Source organism: Diplotaxodon limnothrissa, linkage group LG8 (genome assembly GCF_057381915.1).
Source record: "Diplotaxodon limnothrissa isolate DT_005_m linkage group LG8, D_limnothrissa_male_GT1.1, whole genome shotgun sequence".
NCBI lineage: Eukaryota > Metazoa > Chordata > Actinopteri > Cichliformes > Cichlidae > Diplotaxodon > Diplotaxodon limnothrissa.
Window position 1 is genome coordinate 18,905,818 of NC_140603.1, and position 20,116 is coordinate 18,925,933.

Sequence of the window (20,116 nt, forward strand, 5' to 3'; positions counted from 1 at the left end):
CCAGCCACCTCCTCCAGCTTATCCGATGAGGCACTTTACTCATTACTCAAAATAACAGGTGGTTCGGAATCAAAACAGCTTCTGGTGCGCTGTGAATAATCGCAATCGGAAAGCTTTCGGGCTACGAGAGAACAGTGTAAACGGCTTAAGAAGAATCAGTCTGCTGCCACACGTGTAAACAAATGCACGCAGGATGGGAGCTCGATCGGCGGGCACCTTTCCAAGCTGATGTGACCAAACCAACCCCGCGCTGATCTGTGGTAATACAGCATTTAAAGGAGGAAAGTGAAAACGTTTATACCGCGGCGCTGCACAACTTTAACATTATAATGATAACGAGAAATGAGAGTCTCTGCATGGACACGTTCAATAAACCCCCAACTGCATAAAGACTTAAGCGTCACACATCTGTCCTCTCCTGCTAACTACCTCCTCTGCTGGGCTGAGATTAAATGAAAGATATAGATTTTTATCCTAACCTAATAATCCCTATGAAAGCCTTACATAATTCAAATATCCTTTTTTTATGAAGACACTGGCTGGAACTCGATATTAGCATTGAAAAGCTGATTCATATAAAGTCTCCATTTAAAGAAATTCTACTTATTTTATTACTTATCAGCTTATAATAATAATATTCATAATAATAATCACTTCAAATCCTCCTTCCTCAATTAAAGTGAAACTATAAAGCTGAAGTTTTAGTTTTTACTTTGTTTTTAACACCTGAAAGAACTTTAGATTTTCCAGAAGATAAGAGAACGGATGAAAATCCCTTTATTTATCTGCCCATCAATCACACCAGCAGTGCTACGATAAATTAGATATTCATAGTTTCTCATTAAATAACTTTAATAAGTTTCCTTATTCTTTTAGTTTTGATAAACAACTTGGCAAAACCCCCACATATTAGCAATGCAACCTGTCGTCATGAGAGCTCACTACATAAATATAATATATAGTATATCTGCGGGTGTCTATCTGCACTCCTTTAATAGCCGTCGCACACAGTCGAGAACATTACCGAGCTAATGTGTTATATGTGAAGAGACATCCGAGTATCTAAGAAAATCAAGTTCACTCAAATCGCCTTTTTCATCACAGTGAGAGCTCTGTCAGAAACAATCGTTCCTTCCTGCTTTCAGAAGTATGAGCAGGCCACAAGAGCGATTAAGCTGAGGTCTCAACGCAACACAAAGTGTGGACTCGAAGGCTATTTTAACTAAGACATGTAGGCGGCTTCAGAAGGCATGAGTCAACTCCACGATGACCTCTCCCTCTCCAGAACTGGCGTTTATTTGAAGAGGCTGGGAGAATGAAGCCGCTTTCATCATGCAGGCTTTACCTGCTTCCGTACAGTAGTACGCCCACACGGCCAACGTGAGGCTTGGACTGCCGTTTGTTTCCTTCATAACGACTGGAAGTTTGGCTGAGATGCAGAGGGGCTGTGAGAGATCCTTAATGGAACCAGTAAGCACCTGATGGTCTAGCAGCCACTCGTTACCTTTAAAAAAACAAAAAACAAAACAAAACAGGAAGTGATGTCAAAGGACGTCCAACTTTTATGTACAGTGTACATGCCTTGCTGGTAAACTGGTAAACTCAGGCCAGGCATTAACCTCAATGTTACTTTGAGATGAAGCACCCAGTTAAGCATTGTTGCAGCACTCTGCACAGTCTCCCCCAGCGGCTTAGCGCACACTAGCACTGCTCAGGAACCTTTCCAGATACCAGTCTGATTGGTAGTTCTATCTCAACTCTGTAAGGATATGCTTCCAAAGTCTAGGACACTCTCAGAATTCCAGTATTGTGTCCAGAATTGGCCGGGCAAGGACTAATCTGGACTTTGCTTTGGGAAATATGAAGGAGGCCATAAATTTTGGACTTTTCATCATCAGCGTTTCTCTATCATGTCAAAAAGAAAAACAAGACTTTTTTTATACTCGCATACAATCTTTTTCTGGTATAAAGACATATTCAGGTTTAAAAGTGTGGTTAAACTCCTGTATAGTGACAGACAGTGAAGTTTACTTGTCAGGCACACTGAATATTGTGGGCTGTCCACGATGAACCCACAGATCCACTTCAAGAATGACATAAACTAAGCTCAATCCCCGGTTTGGTCACGTGTCCGCCTTAGTTCATCCATGTTTTGAAAGAACAGATGGCTTTGAATGAGAATAGCTGGCTGGCATCTCGATTTATTGCTGAACATAGTGGGGTGCAGCCAGAGTGGTAGGGCTGACTCAAGCCTGCACAGTAAAACAGTCCCTCTGAAATATTAGGCCAAACTCACATACCCTTACTAAATCAAATAAAGAGTGGTTGAAGACATTCATTTTCTGAAACACAGGGAATATTTTTAGACACAAGTACACATCTGAAGCGACACGACCACTGAAAGATAAATGAAAGTCGAAAAGAATCACCGGAGCGTCAGCGGTGAGAAAATATCACGCCACAGAGACCACAGAACCCAAGCCAGCCGAGATTAATGAAGCTGATGTCTAACGCTGGGTCCCAGGGAAGCCATTTCTAAAAAGCCACTAAAAAAACAATTTAGATCTGGCGTGCACTTCTAAGTTGATCCATTAAAATCCCTGCCTCTGCTCTGATCTGATCAGCATAAGTCTAGACTGGGTATAATGGGACAGCGGGGGATCACATAACATAGCCTGGTAGCTAATTACGTGAACCAAGGCATGTCGTCTTATCGAAATGCTCTAAAAATAGCCTGCCGTTATCGAGGATTTCATGCTGCAGCGCTCAGGATGATGGAAACACTTTTGGTGCAAACGTAATGAACAGACCACAACTGTCACTAACATCACATCACATAAAAATAAAATCAAAAAAAAAATCACGTATCAATCGATCCTATGGTCAACACTACAATCTGAGAGAATTAGACTAAACCTCTTTAGAATATAAAATCATAAATTAAGCCATCCACGCCTCGTACCTCCTCGCTGGTGGTTTAAAAGAGCTTTGAGTGATTTAAGTATTTGTCTTTGTTTTAGCTGCGAACTATAAATTCCAGGTGTGGGCTGGCAGAGTGAGAATCTGCTTGTTGAACGGTGAAAACGACGTGCAGGCAGGTTAAGCATCCTTCACTTTTTGACAGATCAGAGACCAAAATAAAGTTTTGTAGGAGAGAATTAGAGGCTTCACTCCACAACGCGCTCATTCTAAGCACAGGGAGGACGTTTATGCTGCAGCCCTGACTCTGGTTGGTTACCCTGACGAACAGAGAAATAACTTGAGGAAAAGCATGCATTTTTTTTTTTCAAACAAGCTGTTATACAAAGCAGCTGCTGTAAGCTGCCTCCTCACTGCTCTGCCACCTAAATCCTTCCACTTCTGGTTCCCAGCAGATATTTGTGAAGTCTTTGCCAAACACTGCTGGGGTTTTAGAATTCAATTAACCTCTCACCTGAACGGGAAAAAAAGTCCAATCAAAGCTTAGACGCAGCAGATCTGTCAGTCCTCGGGTTTACACACATTACAGTGATGTCTGTAGGCTGCTGCTTTAGTGCTTTTCTTCAGCCAACACGCAACAAAATAATTAACTTGCATTAGTCTGGCCCAGCAACACAATGGAAATACAGCATGTCTGACTAACTAGCTTAGAAATTACAGTAATAATAACAAAAAAAAAAGCCTAATTTCTGTGTCACAGCATCATGTAATTTTACCAAATAACTAATACAGTCAATCAGCTTCGAAAGGTTTTTGCTTTAAAGTGAGCTGAAGGTTCTCAATCAAGTCACAGAAGAATTACTAATTTTTTATATGCAGTGGTTAGCACTTTTCCCGCACAGCAAGAAGCTTCCTGGTTCAAATCTCCAGTGATGCTGGGGCCTTTGGTGCTTGCAGTTCGCATGTTTTCCCGGAGCCTGCCTGCGTTTTTCCAGCTTTTTCCCCACAGTCCAAAAACATGCACAACAGGTTAACTGGTGATTCTAAACTGACTGTGGATGTACAGTACTTACTAAAGAAGCATTATATAAATGAGTGTTTATAAGTGCTCTTTAGTTGAAACTGAGAAGTTGAATTTTGTCAACATTATCTCAAAATCAAAAACTTTTCGTGCAAAACTTTACTTAAAATTCCAAGTGTGTCCCTGTGAACATGTGCACCTGTGTGGCAGAAGCTCATGGATGTAACATCAGTGACAGGATGAGGTGTCAATGATGGTCAAGACATCTTTCATGGGCATGAAGGCTAAACATGCTCAGAACATTTACATGCATGATACTTCATGTAACAGTGACTGAACTTTGTCTCACCCTCTGCTGAGAGTGCCCAGCAGCTGGGCGCCTCTTCAGTGAGTTTGGTCCCTTCTGGAAGTGACAGTGTGACAGACATGATGACAGTCTGGCCCGCAGTCACCGCTACTGGCGGCATTTCTTTCCTGGCAGCTGATTTAGGCAGCGTGGGGGCTTTGGTCGGACCCGAGGGCTTTGTAGGTACCGAATCTGTGCACTCGCGGGAGATGGGGAGCTGGATAAAAGAGAGATATGGGTGTTTGGATTAAACAAAAGCAAGGAGAAAGCTACCCTAACTTACAGTGTCCTGTCTTTGTCACCTTTAATTCAATCTCTTCTAGCGCAGAAGCTTTTAGGACAGATTAATTACACAAACGTGTACAAAATGTAAAGCACTTTCTCAAGGTTGGAACCACACTTTTCCTAAATACACACACGCACACACACACACAGGCAACGCACTCACCAGCGAGACAGTCTTGGAGGTCAGGTCCAGCACTTTGACTTGGTGGTTGTTGGTATCGGCCACGTAAAGCAGTTTTCCGCCGTCACCGACACAGATTCCTCCGGGTTCATTGAAGCAGGATTTGTTAAACTCTGGACCCAGAGTATCTCCAGCATCTCCTGTTCCTGCTAATGTGCTACACTGCTTTGTTTTTGGATCCACCACCTTGATCTGAGGAGAATCACAGGCACACACACACACACACACACACACACACACACACACACACACACACACACACACACACACACACACACACACAAGATGTTGGTTATCAAAAAAAAAAATTTCCTTCCTGGAATTCAAAAGGAGTTTTAACCACTTTGGCATGAACTCAGTCACTTCAAGGAACTCATTACAGAACATAAGTGTTAAATTTGCACAGTACATCTTTAAAATACAGCCTTGTGACAATCATCTGTTACCTTGTGGTTGTAGGAGTCGGCTACATAGAGCAAGTTTTGTTCGGAAGCCCAGGCAACACCGAGAGGATGCTGGAGTTTGGCATCCACCCCTTTCCCGTCCATATCCCCAAAAGCAAAAAGGTTCTGTTTTGAACAATACAAAACACTGGTTAGAGAAAAAAACATATTATCGACTAAAATTACAAAACACCCTTAACTGCATTGAAAACGAGACAGGAAACTGAAGAAAGCCGAAGCCTTTTCTATCTTATGAATGATGAATTTTATACATAAAAAGATTAAGACTGTGAGATAAATCATTTTATTTTTTTGTGTGTGCCATGATTCATTTGAAACTAGCATGACCAAACAGATAATCCCATCAACAACCAATTTGTAAGAAGCTGTGATAACATTTCGATAAATTGGTTATAATTTTGTATCAGCTCTGTAAATAACAACAGCAACAGAAAAGGACCATGATAACAATCTTCAAAGTCTCATGATTCTCCTGGCTCGCTGACTAAACAGCTACAAGGTGTTTACAACAACAAATCCTTGGAAATGTAAAATCCACTGAGTGAAAGCCAATAGGTTTAAATCCATTATCTAACTGCACAAGTGTGAGCTTGAAACATCTCAGCAACCCAACCAGACTTCAGCTGAAGAACGAGGTAAACAGAATTTGGTTGAGTTCAAAAAGGAGCTGGAGGACCTGGAGCATGCTCGTAGATGTTCTCAACATTAAAGGGGTTGTGCACCATGAATTCACCTCCCAGACTTGAGAATTTGCAATGCAGACAACCTAGACTGAAATGGGGAAAAAACGCAATCTTCAGTCACTGGTAATTAAACTAGCTAGATCCAGCTACGTGCAGCTTCATCCTCTACCCCCTGAAAATGGAAATCAGTATTTTGTTGCATGTGGCAAGACGACAGTAATCAGAAGAATGGTTGCCAAGGATGCAGAATTATTCTCGAGTGTGAATAAAGTGCTTTAAATGCTCAACTACAGTAGAAAAGTGTTACATAAGAAACAGTCCATTTACTATCAAAGACATGAAGTCAGCCGCCACATCAGAAGCAGTGCAAAAAAGATGCTGAATCTAAAATCAGATACGTTTTTTGATTTGGAAAATATGGAAAATAGGATGGAAAATAAAAGTCTAGCTTTTATTTTTATTTTAGTTAACTAAAATGTTTTTTCATCTCTACTTTCAGTTTAGTGTTAGCTAACTGTAATAACCTTACACTGGACTGCTTTGGGAAATGTCAAGGTGGGCATATATTTTGGACTTTTAACCATTTTTTCACCCGTTTTACAGCTTTTTCTACTGATAAACACCCCTCCCATGGCCATTCATACTACACCAAAGTAATAAAATAATAGAAAAACAGTTGTTCCCGTTTTCCCACCATCTACTGTAGAAATGTATGTATTTTTTCACAACAGATCCACAGTAAAAAAAAAGAACATTTTAAGAGTTGCACTGACAGATTTCTTTCACATACTACATCAGTGTTTCTCTCTCATGTAAAAAAACAAAAAAAAACAACAACACTGTTTTTTGTCATACTGTCTGTTATTATATTAAGATATCTCCAGGATTAAAGGTGCAGTTAAATCTCTGCACGGTGACTTACTCTTTATGTGTCCACAGTGTAAAATGAGTCTGACATCTCTGCTTTAGCTCAATTTGACAACTGATATTACTGTAAAAGTGCAAACATGAGAGGACGCCACCTCAGCTTCAATACTGTTTGGCTGTTCTAGATCAACTCCTTAAACATCTGTGGGCAGCTAATAGTTTCTCCCGGCTCTTCACCATGTTAAATAAACTGTATATGACTCTCTAGTTAATTACTTCCTGCTCTCATGGGGACTTACAAGCTTGTGACTTTCCAAAAATACACCAGTGCGGCAAGACAAAGAAACTACAGCAGAGCTGCTGTAAGGGCATGAAGGTATGCACCAACATTGTTTTTCCTTTAGCAACAAACAAGAGGGTCTGTGTTTACTTGTTTCTCTTTAAAGGAAAAAAAAACCATATTTTTATGCATACAAAAATAGCCCTAAACTCTGCGTGAGTGCCTAACAATGATTCATATTTGTGCAACATTTTTCTTCATAATTGTCCTAATGTTTTGTGTGGCTGGAAATGTGGCAGACTAATGTGCAGGTTTCACACTGTGTGTTTTGCGTTGATGTATGGTGACAGAGCCAAGCACAGGACACATCATCATTGAAAGTGCCGCACAAGGTTATTCTGCTCCTACAGTCTGCTTCGGAAATGGACTTTTAATTTGTCTCCACAAGTTCATCTGCGCTGGCTTTTTCTTTCTATAAGAAGTTCACCTTTTAAAGTAGCAATAAAAATGGACAATATGGCAAACAACAAGTTGATAAATTATGTGCACTATATCATGCTGGTCTGTGAAACTTCATTAAGAGATGCTGTAACTGTTTGTTTCAAACCACATGAGCATTATAACTGGAAATAAGGATACTTGAAAAGGTATCTAGCAGAGGGAAGATGATGATGAATGGTAAATAAAGCTTTTTTTACACTATTAATTCATTCTTCCCCCATTTACTGTACACCCACCAGTGGGTCTCTCTCTCCTCCGACCAGCAACTTGACGGCTCCATCCTTCAGCGCCAGCGTTCGGATGGTGCTGCTTTCGCTATCAGCCACATACATGCAGCTCCAGGGCTCCTCTGGGGCTAAAGCCAGGCCTGAAGGCTGGGCAAAGCCTGCCTTGTGAGGGTAGGCGTTGTTCCGGTTCTCTTCGTTGCCGCTGCCCGCCCATCGCACACAAATCCCTGCCTTGGACTCGCTGTTCAAATGGCAAGACAATGTCATTAAATACTAGAATGCACTTCCTGATGGACAGAGTTCCAAAAAGGAGAAAATCTGTTTGTTTTTTGTTTCTTTTAATAAAAACAAGACTGAGATTTTATCTCCTGTTTATTTGCGGTAATTAAAAAAGATTATTACATAATGTGACCTCCTGTGAAACTTCCGACCACGGAAGACACACAAGAAGAGGAATCCATTTTCACAGTTTTAAAAGGAGAATTACAACCATGTCATTATATTATCAGAATATGTTTCGAAGCGGCCATGGCAGTCATGTACTGGTCTCTCACCTTCCTTTGGGCAGTTTTCCATCAGCTAGGAACAAAGCCCAGATCTGGTGAGTCCCTGCCATGGCTATCCACAGCACGTTGTCTTCATCGCCGCCTACACATGAAAATAAAACGCAAAAAAACCCCACAGGATAAATATGGGAGCAGGAACTGGTGTCAGTGCTCTTGGCCATCTACCAGTCAGCCTCAGTATCATTCAACAACTACTGTGATATTTGTCCTTCGTTGTTGAGCTATGTTCTTGAGGTGTGTTTGGGACTACAGTCTGCTCAAACACAAGGACAAAATGTGTTTTTTTTTCAAAGTAAAAGTAAGAAATAGATTTTTTTTTTCCAGGCAGCAAAATTATTTTTGCAAACTCCCCCTCTCCCGATCTGCTGATTGCTCAGCGTCAGAACTGAGTCAAAATATGGAGCCGTGCAGGTTTAAGACACACAGCAGCCTCTCTGACAAAGGCCATATGCACTCAGCAGATACAATACTGCCACTGTGATGAACGCACAAGCCTTACAGACATGCATGATCTCTGTTGTATTTTTAATGCGGGGCAAAGTTCAGCCTTTCTTGATCAAAACGGGTGGACTGTCAGGGATACATACTTGACTCAAAGCCAGTCTAGCACTTTATAGTTCAAAAGGTGTGGGATCCTCTTGATTTGGTTGAATAATTTATTCATCCACATCTTGAATAAATCATGAATATGTGGATGTGTGTTTGGACGTTCTCTCAGAAGACAATGTCAGGGTACATCCATACTAATAAGAGTTTTTTTTTTTTTTTAAACACTCACTGTTTAAACCATACGGGTGGTGTTTAAGGAGAGATTTAGTCAGAACAGGCAGAACCTGAAAACATCTTTGCTTTCTGACTGGGTCAATGAAGCCAAAATATTAAACACACACATTTACTTAATTTCATCTTTTGAATATGCCTCTCCCATGTAATTGATAACGCTCTTCATATCACTCTGGGTTGATGTATTTGCTTTTCCATGAGTCCCAATCTGTTTTCTGCTGCCATGAACACCTTCTGTGTGTTGCTTTGAGTAACAGTTCCCCATCTTTCTAGGTCCAAGCAAAGAAATCTTTGTTTTATTTTTGCTTCCTTCATAGTATTTTCTTCAAGCACCCAGCCCTTCACTTCCTGTTTACCATGGTAAATGCATACCTTTCCCAGGGATGTTAGCACAGACAGAGAGTACTTGCAAAATTGAGCCATTTGGTACTTATAGAAGTGCCGAATGGCTCATTTTTATGGAAATTATTTTAATATTAAAAGACTGCTTTAAATTTTAAATGTATTAGTCAGGGTGTACTGAAGTTAAAGGTTCTGAGACCAGCTTAAAACCAGCTGGCTGTGGCGTAAATCAACCTGAGGCAAAAAATTAACTGCGGTAGCCCTGAAATCTTCTATGCTTAACACTTTCAATTAAGAAGATTTGTATAAATCACACAAACACATACCTCTACATTATGAATCGTTGAGAACAGCGCTTGCCAGAGGCAAAATAAACACCTCTGTCCAGACATACAGTTTCATTCTTTGTTTCTTTTACTGAAGGACACAATTTATGGGGACAGTTTCCTTCAAATGCAACCGCAAGATCTTACAAGAGGTGTTTAATGTTCAAGAAAAAAATAATTAATTAAATCAGTCTGCTGGTAACAAAGTAACAAACAAAGTAACAAATTTAGTTTGTCACATTTTTAAATCACAAGGAGAGCAAATAGATAAACAAACTGACTTGTATTTTTCTCCTAGGGTGAAGAAAAATAGATAATCAATGTGGAATAACAAGTGTATATGAGAGTCTGAGCTGACTGATTATTAATCTAAATTCCACATTAATGACGCTTCATGACAACAAGATATTCACCAAAAAGAGTTTAAAAGAAAAAAGATTCCCACTTGAATTTAAAAATAAAAGTATTGTATGAAATTAATAAGCTATTAATAATCAAGTGTATAAATAAATGCTCAAGAGAAAATAATTAAAAGGCAGGGATAAGGAGGATTTGATGTTTTAAGGAGAAATAGAAGTTTTATATTACATTGTATAAGTGTAAACGAATGTGTCATCTAGTGTATTTGTGCCCTGAATACTAAAAGCTTGTTTTGAAGGTGAATCTTCTAAGACTCATACAAGGCAGAAAGGCAATTAAAGTTCCTCACTGGCAGTGCCAAGCATCACATCCCAAGGAGAGCTGATTGGCTGCTGTGGTCCCATAGCCCCGCCCTCTTTGTCTGTCCCTTGAGTGCCTACTCCAGCCAGAGTGCTGACTTTTCCCTCTAACAGGTCGATCTACAAACAGATGCAGACACAGATGGCTTATTATTATTATTTATTATGGTTGATAAATATCAACAAAGACTTGAAAAAAATACTTTTTAAAACTAAAATTATTAAGACAACCTTTCGAATCAAGTGGTTTTCCGTGTCAGCCACGTATACAGTGTCCCCTTTAATGGCCACACCCTGAGGGGAGTTAAAGGAAGCTTCAGACACGTCGCCATCTTTTCTCCCGCTTTCAGGCCCTGTGACAAAAGGAAAAACCCAGCACTGATTAAAGCTTTCGATCACTTAAAGGTAATAATAAGCTCCAAATATTTATTTTTCATAATAAAATTCAGACATGTCAATATTAAATTTTTAAAAAATGAATCAGAGTGGAATAATTATTTTTATTCATGACTATTCGTATGACAATTATTGCTATTTAGTCTCAGCAAAGAAGAAACTTCCTTCTTTGCTGAAACTAAATAGGAGAAAACTTCAGAATCACGTCACGCTCTGCAGCTCGGCAAACCTTTCTTATGCGTGCACAGAGCTGATGTCAACAACACAAAAATAAAACCAATCCTCAATTTTCTCTCCTCATTTGTCCACTCTAGGTCAGTGCCAGTTCCCAGCATGTACAAGTCCCTGCTGCTGCCAACCTCTCTGCTGGTCTGGGGACATCAGCCTAACTGCCATGTGGCTCCTCTGAGGGTTGTTGAGGCAGTTGCATAATGCTAAAATGTCATCATTGGCTAAATATTGCTGTTGAACTTTTACAGATCTCACTTATTACAACACAATAGTTTTTGTATTTAATGGCCATCTAAATTGGAGCTCGTTACATCATGCCCATTTGTTGTTGTTGTTTTAAAAATGCATTGGTGTGAAGTCTCTTACCTCCTATGACATGTAGCAGGTCTCCAGTAGAAGACACCACCAGGATTCTGTGATGTCCTGTGTCTGCTATGACAAGCCTTTTAGTACTGTTGTCTATAGCCACCTTTCCAGGAAAAGAAAGGATGCTGGGTGGCAGGGCGTCTTTGTACAGCTTGATTCCCACTGTGTGAGCCTTGAGCAGACCACGCACCCCATAATAACGCAGAGCGCAGTCAGTGAAAAGCATCAGCCTGTCACGGTGGCCCTCACCCACCAGGGAGAAGAGCAAGTTGCCACGTGGTCCAAGTAGGACCAGCGTGGGCCAGCAGGAGATCTCCAGTTCATGCCAGAGACTCGCCTCGCTGTCGTTTACCACGGGGTGGCAGATGTCGTAGCGGAGCACAGCGCTTCGGATGTTGTCCAGGACCTTTGAGAACATGTGCAAAAATGGTGATGAGTTCAAGTGTTGTCCTTCAATAAGGCTCCACCTGAATTTATCAAAAAGTTCAGAAACTTTTCCAAGTCTTTTAGAAAAGTCTGCATGTAGCAAAAACGTTACAAAGCTCTTACTTAGTGATTTAACTATCCCCCCAAATTACAGGAGCACAAAATACTGGTATTCAGGACAGCCCTTTTATAAGTAAAGCTTTTGCTGTTAAGTTGAAAGTCATCTTTTAAAAGACTAACTGCCCTTTACAATGATTTTAAACAACACACAGGTTGACACATTTTGTATCAAAACACCCAGATTTTTAAACGAGTGAAATGCTGAAACATGACGTACATCATTTTTTGAAGATTAAAGGTTTAATTGTAAAGAAGCTCTGGATTTCCACTTTTAGTTTAAGCTTTGGATTTCATCTACATTTTTAGTTAAGCAGGGTAAACCAACATAAAGATCTATTCATGAAAAGCACATAATTTCAAAGATTAGAAAAGTGGGAAAATCTGCAAGAGACATTTCAAAAACATCGGGCACATCCAGTGGAGCAATATGGAATGTCCTGAAAGAGACGGAAAGCACCGAAGTACTGACCAACAGGCATTTAAACAGGCATCCAAGGAAAACAGGGGCAACTGATGACAGAGACAAATGGTGAGAACAGTAAAGAAAAAAATAAATAAAATAAAAGTGCATAACATTATGAACAACCGCCAAAGAAAAGTGGCGAAGATTAACAATATAGAGGTCTTACTGCAAAACACAAACTGCTTATTAGCTGTAATGAAACTGGCAAAAATGTGCAGAGAAGAGTCAGTTGGAGACAGTTTGGGACCAAAGGCTTCTGGACTTACGAAACAGCGATTTCAACTGTGAAAGTGCTTGAAAGTATGAAGAAAGAAGGCATCTGTTCATGATCCTAAACAATAAAAGCTCATCTGTGCAGCATGGTTGAGGTTGTTTCATGCCCTGGGTTTACATGGCCGCTAATGGAACAAGCTAACACATTTTTATCGAGAATCTCCTGATGATCACGATGGTAGTAACAGAGTAATTGCCTACATCTACAGAAACACTTTGTCTTCTGACTTACGAAGAAATGCATCCATACATTTGGCCACATTATCGACGGGAGATTATTTAGGGTTTTGGAGTCAAAAATCCAAATTTGAATCCATATGAAAATACATTTTACCTCCTGAAGAGAAGACTGAAGAAGCAAAACCCCACAGACCAATAAAGAAACAAGAAATATGATGCAATTGCATATTGATGCATATTGATGCAGTTATTGCAAACATGGATGCAGTAATCAAATATGAAATATTTTGGCTTTAAGTTACTTGCAAAGATTGCAACACTTTAACTGGGAGGTTTAATACAATGATACCATTATACCATTACCAACTTATTACTGTGATATTACCCATTTATTACAAACTATAACAGGGTACAGAGCCCATCTATGTAGAGCAAATTACATATACAGTTTTTCTGCATCAGAAAGCTACAAATGACTTTCCACGAGCTTAGATATCATTGTAAACCATATAATATCCAGATATTTTGTTGTTTTAATTTGTAAAACTTTGCCTGCCTGTTTGTTTTTGATAAAAAGTAGGGTAAGTACTATGCATATGAAGCATAATTTATTTCCTCACAGTTGGAGAGTACAGATTATTCCCCTGCCAAGTTGGCAAAAGATTTCATTAAAAAAAACAAACAAAAGGGAGCCAATAGCAGAATATTAAGAGGAATATCTGAAGAACAGAGTTTCTGGTCCGGGATTGATAAAGAAAGTAAGTTCTTGCAATTTTTATATGCTGCCAAAATCTTATTCTCCTGTTTGTATACAGGTATAAAACTTCAAATTAACACCCTGGCTCCTACAGCCCTCTTTTTACTTGGAGTAATTTAAACAAAGTATAAATTCATCGGTATACATGTAGATACTTTTGAAGTATTAAAGAAAAAAAAAAGCAAAAGTTTCCCCTAAAAGTTTCCAAAAAACCCAAAACATACCTTTTCATTGGGGAATTTGGCAGAGTGCACACCAACAATAACCAACCCATCTGAAAAAGAGATTAAACAGCGAACAGTGAGCGTTTAGGCAGAAAGGTGTTGCATAAGACACACATGTCACAAACGTACATGCAAAGATGCACTAAGCACAATGATTTTTCCACTGTAAAATTTAAGAGACCTTCTATGTAAACCAACCAACCCTCAAGCATAACACATTGCAGGTTTAAGTGAGGTTTCTGGAAAAGCCATTTCTCAGTAATCATCAAAGATAAGTAAACACTATGCTTATTATACAGCTAAAGACAGAAAGTGGTTATAATTTGTGACTTTGTACAAGGGCTGCAGACTTTCAAATGTTATGCAACTGAATTGCCTAGAACTATGAATGTAACAGGCTGGTGATGTTATTTTAAACACATGCTTTTGTGGCACTAAAACTCTCCAAAGAGTCCACAGATAGCAGATATCTTGATTAGTTTCCTAGCTTCCTTACAATCATTATAAAACTCTCTATCGAAACAGTCACTTTTGTACTTCTGTCATTCCTTAAATCAAAAACTCGACAATACGCTGGGTAAACAGAGCCCGAGCGGAGCGGCAGAAAAGTCAAAGCTACCTTGTCGCTCTGAAAATGCTTTATTCACAGGGAATCGAGCGTGATCACAGATTTTAAAAAATAAAAAAGATTTCTAACAAGTTTGATTTTGTGCAGTTTCTACTATTTACAATTTGATTGCATGCAACTGTACACAGAGCAAAACAACTTTCTAAATGGAAAAAAAGACTTGTTTTCATTAATAGAGTTACACAAGAAACAGCAAAAGAGCAACTTTCAGTGACAAGGCACTTTCAAAACACTACACACTATTTATTTAAAAAGGCGTGAATCCCATGTTTAATTTCATTATAAGGCACTGATTTGAGGGAACTAAAAGCTACAGCAAGTTTTCTGATATCTTGTTCCTTCTAAAAACTATACAGTTGCATTAGTTCATATTTTTTAACACACACACACACACAAAAAAAACGCATTTCATAAATGAACCCCACCAACGCTCAAACTCGACACGGTCTGCAGCGGATTTCGTCACCCGCGGCCTCTGCCAAGCAGCGTAGCGCCGGCACAGATTGCAGTGACGATGGGTGGGTCGGGGTGGACTGTGGAGTGACTGGACAGGGTGGCTCCCACACCTCAGTGACAACAGCAGCAAACAGAATGTACCCATAGCGGTGCCAGAGATAAGGCAAGTACGATAATGTGTGGTGGCACTGCAGTCTGCGTGTGTGTGTCTTTTATGTAATGTTCAACTCACAAATGAATTTCAAGTGGCACATCTTCCTCAGATGATACAACATTTGAATGTAAATAAATGTAATGCCTGTTTGTCATCATACAAGTTTGATTATATTTTCAGTGATATCTTTTATGCACTTTCTCATTAGGTCCATGAATCTATTATTTATTGTATGCAGCACTCTGTCTGCACTCCCCTGTAGTTTGTACCTATAACAAGAAAAAAAGAGCTAATTTAATCCTTTTTAAGACCTCTCAAGACTTATAGATAGCCTGTTTAAAGGGCCATTAAAATGCCAGAGATTATGCTTTACATGGAGTTGCTATATATAACTGTTCTCAAACATTATTGCAGCCCTGAACATTTCTAGATATTACTTCAGAGCTGCATGTGAGAATGTAAGGCCATCAGTCATGATTTTAATGCATTTGGGAATTGTGAATGCATAAGTACAAAACAATAAACTACAGAGGGGCAGATGTATGCTGTACCTATGCTTACTTAAACTGAGTCTTGAAAGTATTTTTAGCTACTGTCGCTTCACAGCTGAGATAAGGGTCTACATGCCTAAGGAAAAGAAGCAGTTTCCCTGCTCCAACGAATATGGCCCTGAGATGCTGCTCCACAACACATGACCACAGGACCAATTTAAATCGTGTACCTCCACTGAGGCCCAGTGCAGCTGAAGTGTGACTTTAAGAATACACTATAAATTCCTGCAGTGCTTTACTTGATCTTCCACCCATTCAACAGTAACCAAATAACGAGCAAATTCTATACTTTAAACTGTCCTGTAGCAAGTCAAAGCTAATGGTATAAGCATTTTTTAACCATATTGTTTTTACACACTAAAGACAATGAAACTGAATTATCCTGTATGATGCTGAGCACCATGTGATCTGCCAGTGCCCAATGAGAAACTCACTGCAATGAAAAAATGCAGTTTCTCCAGAATCTATGAGATAATGTCAAGAAATTATACTGTAAGTGACAACATCCATCAATGAAGTGTGTTATGAAAACACACCCAGGTCATCACCTGCTTACACCTTTGCCTTTGGGGGAAGAGATACCGCACCATCAAAACCTGCATAAAGAGACTAAAAAGCAGCTTCTTCCCCGAGGCTGTGGCATCCATTATATGTCGCAGCCATTAGACGATATTGTTATTGTTGATAAATCTCAACCCTAAACCAGTGTAAGTTTTCTAATCTGAGCTTAATAATAAGCTACTGCAAACTCTGAATACACATAACTGAGTCATTGGACTTCATGCAGGAGGGCAGTGGTTAGCACTGTTGCCTGACAGGGTGTTTCCTGGCTTTAGCCCAATACCAAGTGGGATCGCCTCTAGCCTCAATGACCCTAAGCTGGATAAGCAGTTAAGAAAATAAATGGATGGGTGGATGAGTGAATTATTGACCCACACAGGGCACATCATTAATAGACATTCCCATAATTATTTAAAAAAAAAAAGATGTTTAATTATGTTTGGCAACAGGCCCCCGACAAAAGCACAATCTTTTCTGGTTTGAGAACAGTGCTAAAAACCAGCCCCAAATATTTTTGATTTAAATCTTCACTGGGTATGACAGAGCTTGAGGTTGAGTGCCACTGGTGGGAACCACTCATTGTTGCTTTCATTCTTGACGTTTATCATTTCGTTTCAATCTGCCATCGCCTGTCACAGATACAAGCCATTTCACTCACAAACAGGATGTTCTTGATAAGGCAGGTTAGGGTTGAAATTCACACGAACTATCTGACTTTAGCCTTTTTTCTTTAGCAATGTGCTGAAATAGATTTACTTGGGAACATCATGCACAAGAACGCACGTCAGATATATTTCCTATCAAACAGGCAAAAGACAAACACGTGAATGAGGAAAGATGGATAAAACATGCTTTTCCAGGATGGCAGATGGATAGATGGAAAAAAATGAATGAATATCAAGCAAAGCATTACGCAGCATTACGTTATATTTAATGTGGACAGCAAGGAAAGCGATGAGCAGGGTTTTTTTTTTTAAACAATACACAGTTTTTCTACTTTAGGATTTTCCTGGAGCTGATTAAATTAGCTGTATGGAAAGTACCTCGTAGTTAGTAGAGTATGTGCAAACCTTTTACAGAGTGTCTCTTCTCTAGTTGATGCAGGTCAGGAAGGATGTGGATGCAGTTGATGCAGCAGTAAGTGAAGAAATCCAGCAGCACCACTTTACCAGCCAGTTCCTTGTTTAAAGAGAGAGGCCCCTCCGTGTTCAGCCACTCTAAGCCTGGAGCAAATCACAGAGTGGAAAATGATGTTGTCATCTTTTTAATCATGTTTAGTCACGGTGTAGGCAAATGCTTTACACTACCATCCTAGAAGGGCTATGGATATAGTAACAAAACACCTAAAAGGCATATCTGTGGTTGGGCCTGACACAGCGTTTGTGTCACATGGGAGAAAAAGTTGGATAGTTTGATCGATCAAAGCAGTGACTTGAAAGTTCTCGTGGCCCAAGTGTTATGTTAAATACCATAAAAAGTGTTTTTGTTGTAGATTTAGATCAGCTTGTTTCACACTTCTTTCATGTGCACTCTAAATTGTGCCTGATAGCATTTGTCACGCTTAACTCGTGCACATTTGATAAGTTTACTGTCACACTTTACAGCATGGTGACTATCAAAATCCAGTACAGAGTGAAAGAGTAATACCCCTACCTAAATTTTCCATTGATAATCTTCTCAAGACTTAACCTTTCAAAGAAATGTACGAAAGAAGAAGAACAAAACAAATCACATTGATTCATAATCATATCAGCCAATGGGGTACCTATGTATAGATGTGTGCTTTTTTAGTGATGAATCTAGTTAACATTTATTATCTTTCAGTGTTTAGCCCCAAAGGGTTTTTTTGGCTACACAAATCTCCACTTCATCTCCTTTTTTAGATCTCTTAAGTGCACTTCCACACGGTGTTTTGCAAAAAAGCTTCATGACACCTTGTTCTTGTTGATGAGATAATTCTTTAGAACTCCAACAGTATGTTTGAATTGTTGCTGCAGAATGAATTTGGGACCGATCATATGCCTCGCTGTTGGTATGCTGCAGCAGATAAGAATCTACCCCCCCAAAAAGAAACAAACAAAAAAACAAAACAAAACAAAAAATCACATGCATAAAAGATTAGCACAGTACGGAGCAGCTTAAAGGCTCCTTTTCTTCTTTATCTCTGACTGCGTAGAACAGAGTTCAATTAGATAAATTTAGATGAATTCTGAATTAAGAAAAAAAAAAAAGAAGCACGTGTTGTGGGGACCTTGTTATGTTCACATTGAGCCTTGTGTGACTCTAGCATTTGATGTTCTAACAGTAGATCACCACCTACTGGTGTGGTGAAATATTGTCAATATGCTGCATCCCTCAGCAGCAGACCCAAGTTTCCCACAACTAAACTTTAATTACATTAGCAATTAATTGGGGGGCAATATATACAATATTTAGTTAAATGCATTTGTTTTATTTTTTGTTTAGAATAGAATAGAATAGGATTTGATTGTTTTTATATTCTTATGCATATAAAAGACAAGTGGATGCTGTTCCGACTATTAAAACCAAGGAACCCTGCATGTTCAGTGGCTAACAACTTATGCCCAACAACTTATCCACTTATGTAAACTAGGGCTAATCAGATTGCAAAACATTGACTCAATATGTGAGATGGTGGTAAAGCTCAAAAAGATTTTTAGCTTTCTGACCATTCAAGTACAGAAAAGATCAGATGCACTCCATCTTGTGGATCTAGAGAAAGCATATGACAGGGTGCCAACACAGGAACTATGGTGCCACATGAGAAAGTGAAGAGTGACAGAGAAGTTTGTGAGGGTGGCGCAGGGTACGTCTAAGAACAGTGTGCAGCAGTTGAGATATATAGGTTAAAGTTTCATCAGGGATTGGCTCAGAGCCCCTTCTTGTTTACAGTGGTGATGGATAGGTTAACAGATGAGGTCAGGCATGGACTATGATACTTGCAGACGACACTGTAATCTATAAGGTGTCGAGATAGTGAAGGTGGATGAGTTTAAATACTTTGGGACAACCATCCAAAACAGCGGACAGTGCACAAGAGTGGTAAAGAAGATAGGGTGGAGTGGGTGGAGACGAGTGACTCGGGTGATTTGTGACAGAAGGATAATAGCAAGAATGAAAAGGAAGGTTTACAAGATATTAGTGAGCCCTACTGTGAAGTACTGCATTGACAAATTGACATATTTTACATATTATTAAATTACATGAATGCCTGTAATTTTTCTTCCTCTTCCGGAATAGATAAGGTAGCTAGCTAATTAATTGACAGACTATGAAGAACTTGTGTTTAAGGGTTACAAGGCGTGTGGTGCTGTAACGTTAGCTTTTAAAAGGAAAGAGAGCTCTTCCTAAGTAGACTGCAATTGTCCAACATTCTTAATGTATATATGAATGAACATGCCGAGTCCTGTAGTGACGAGCAGAGTTGGCAAACTCAAGTCAAACTGCTACGAAAGAGAGGCGAAGTGTTTAAGCTAAAGCTCTAACCTGTCTGGAAATCGGGTATCTTCAGGTCCTCTCTCTCGTCTAACTTTTTTAGATATTGTTGAACGAGATCTTCTTTTTCTTGCTGTGTTGCAGCGTCATCTAAGGCGTTATCCAGCTGACTTTGGACAGGAAACAGTGTAGAGACGCTGCACCGGGACGCCATGTTTCAAGCAACAACCAGCTAGCTCGGTAAAGCAGCGAGGAGATTCATACCGCGGATTTCGACACAATAGCAAAAAATGTTATCGACTATAAGGGTTCTAAAAGAGTTTCAGTTTCAATTATCCGAATTAAATACCCTCTAAAATAGGGT

General features: G+C 39.5%; 1 protein-coding gene across 1 annotated transcript; it reads right to left on the bottom strand.

Annotated features, from left to right (window-relative positions):
* Positions 1 to 907: 907 nt before the first annotated feature.
* Positions 908 to 19,966, bottom strand: nhlrc2 (NHL repeat containing 2). Its single transcript, XM_085360764.1, has 12 exons — positions 19,804 to 19,966; positions 17,367 to 17,519; positions 13,947 to 13,996; positions 11,504 to 11,909; positions 10,742 to 10,863; positions 10,501 to 10,630; positions 8,329 to 8,422; positions 7,784 to 8,015; positions 5,199 to 5,321; positions 4,735 to 4,944; positions 4,290 to 4,503; positions 908 to 1,504 (listed from the first exon to the last, which is right to left on the bottom strand). Exons 1-12 carry the CDS (start codon positions 19,964 to 19,966, stop codon positions 1,242 to 1,244), a joined length of 2,160 nt encoding a protein of 719 aa, XP_085216890.1. The 3' UTR covers positions 908 to 1,241.
* Between the last annotated feature and the right edge of the window lie 150 nt (positions 19,967 to 20,116).

Coding starts and splice junctions, on each gene's coding strand:
- nhlrc2 (XM_085360764.1), bottom strand. CDS start 19,966: ATGGCGTCCCGGTGCAGCGTCTCTACACTGTTTCCTGTCCAAAGTCAG. Junction 11,910..13,946: donor CCAAATTCCCCAATGAAAAG/GTATGTTTTGGG, acceptor ATGTTCTCAAAG/GTCCTGGACAACATCCGAAG. Junction 4,504..4,734: donor CCTCCAAGACTGTCTCGCTG/GTGAGTGCGTTG, acceptor TCTTTTATCCAG/CTCCCCATCTCCCGCGAGTG.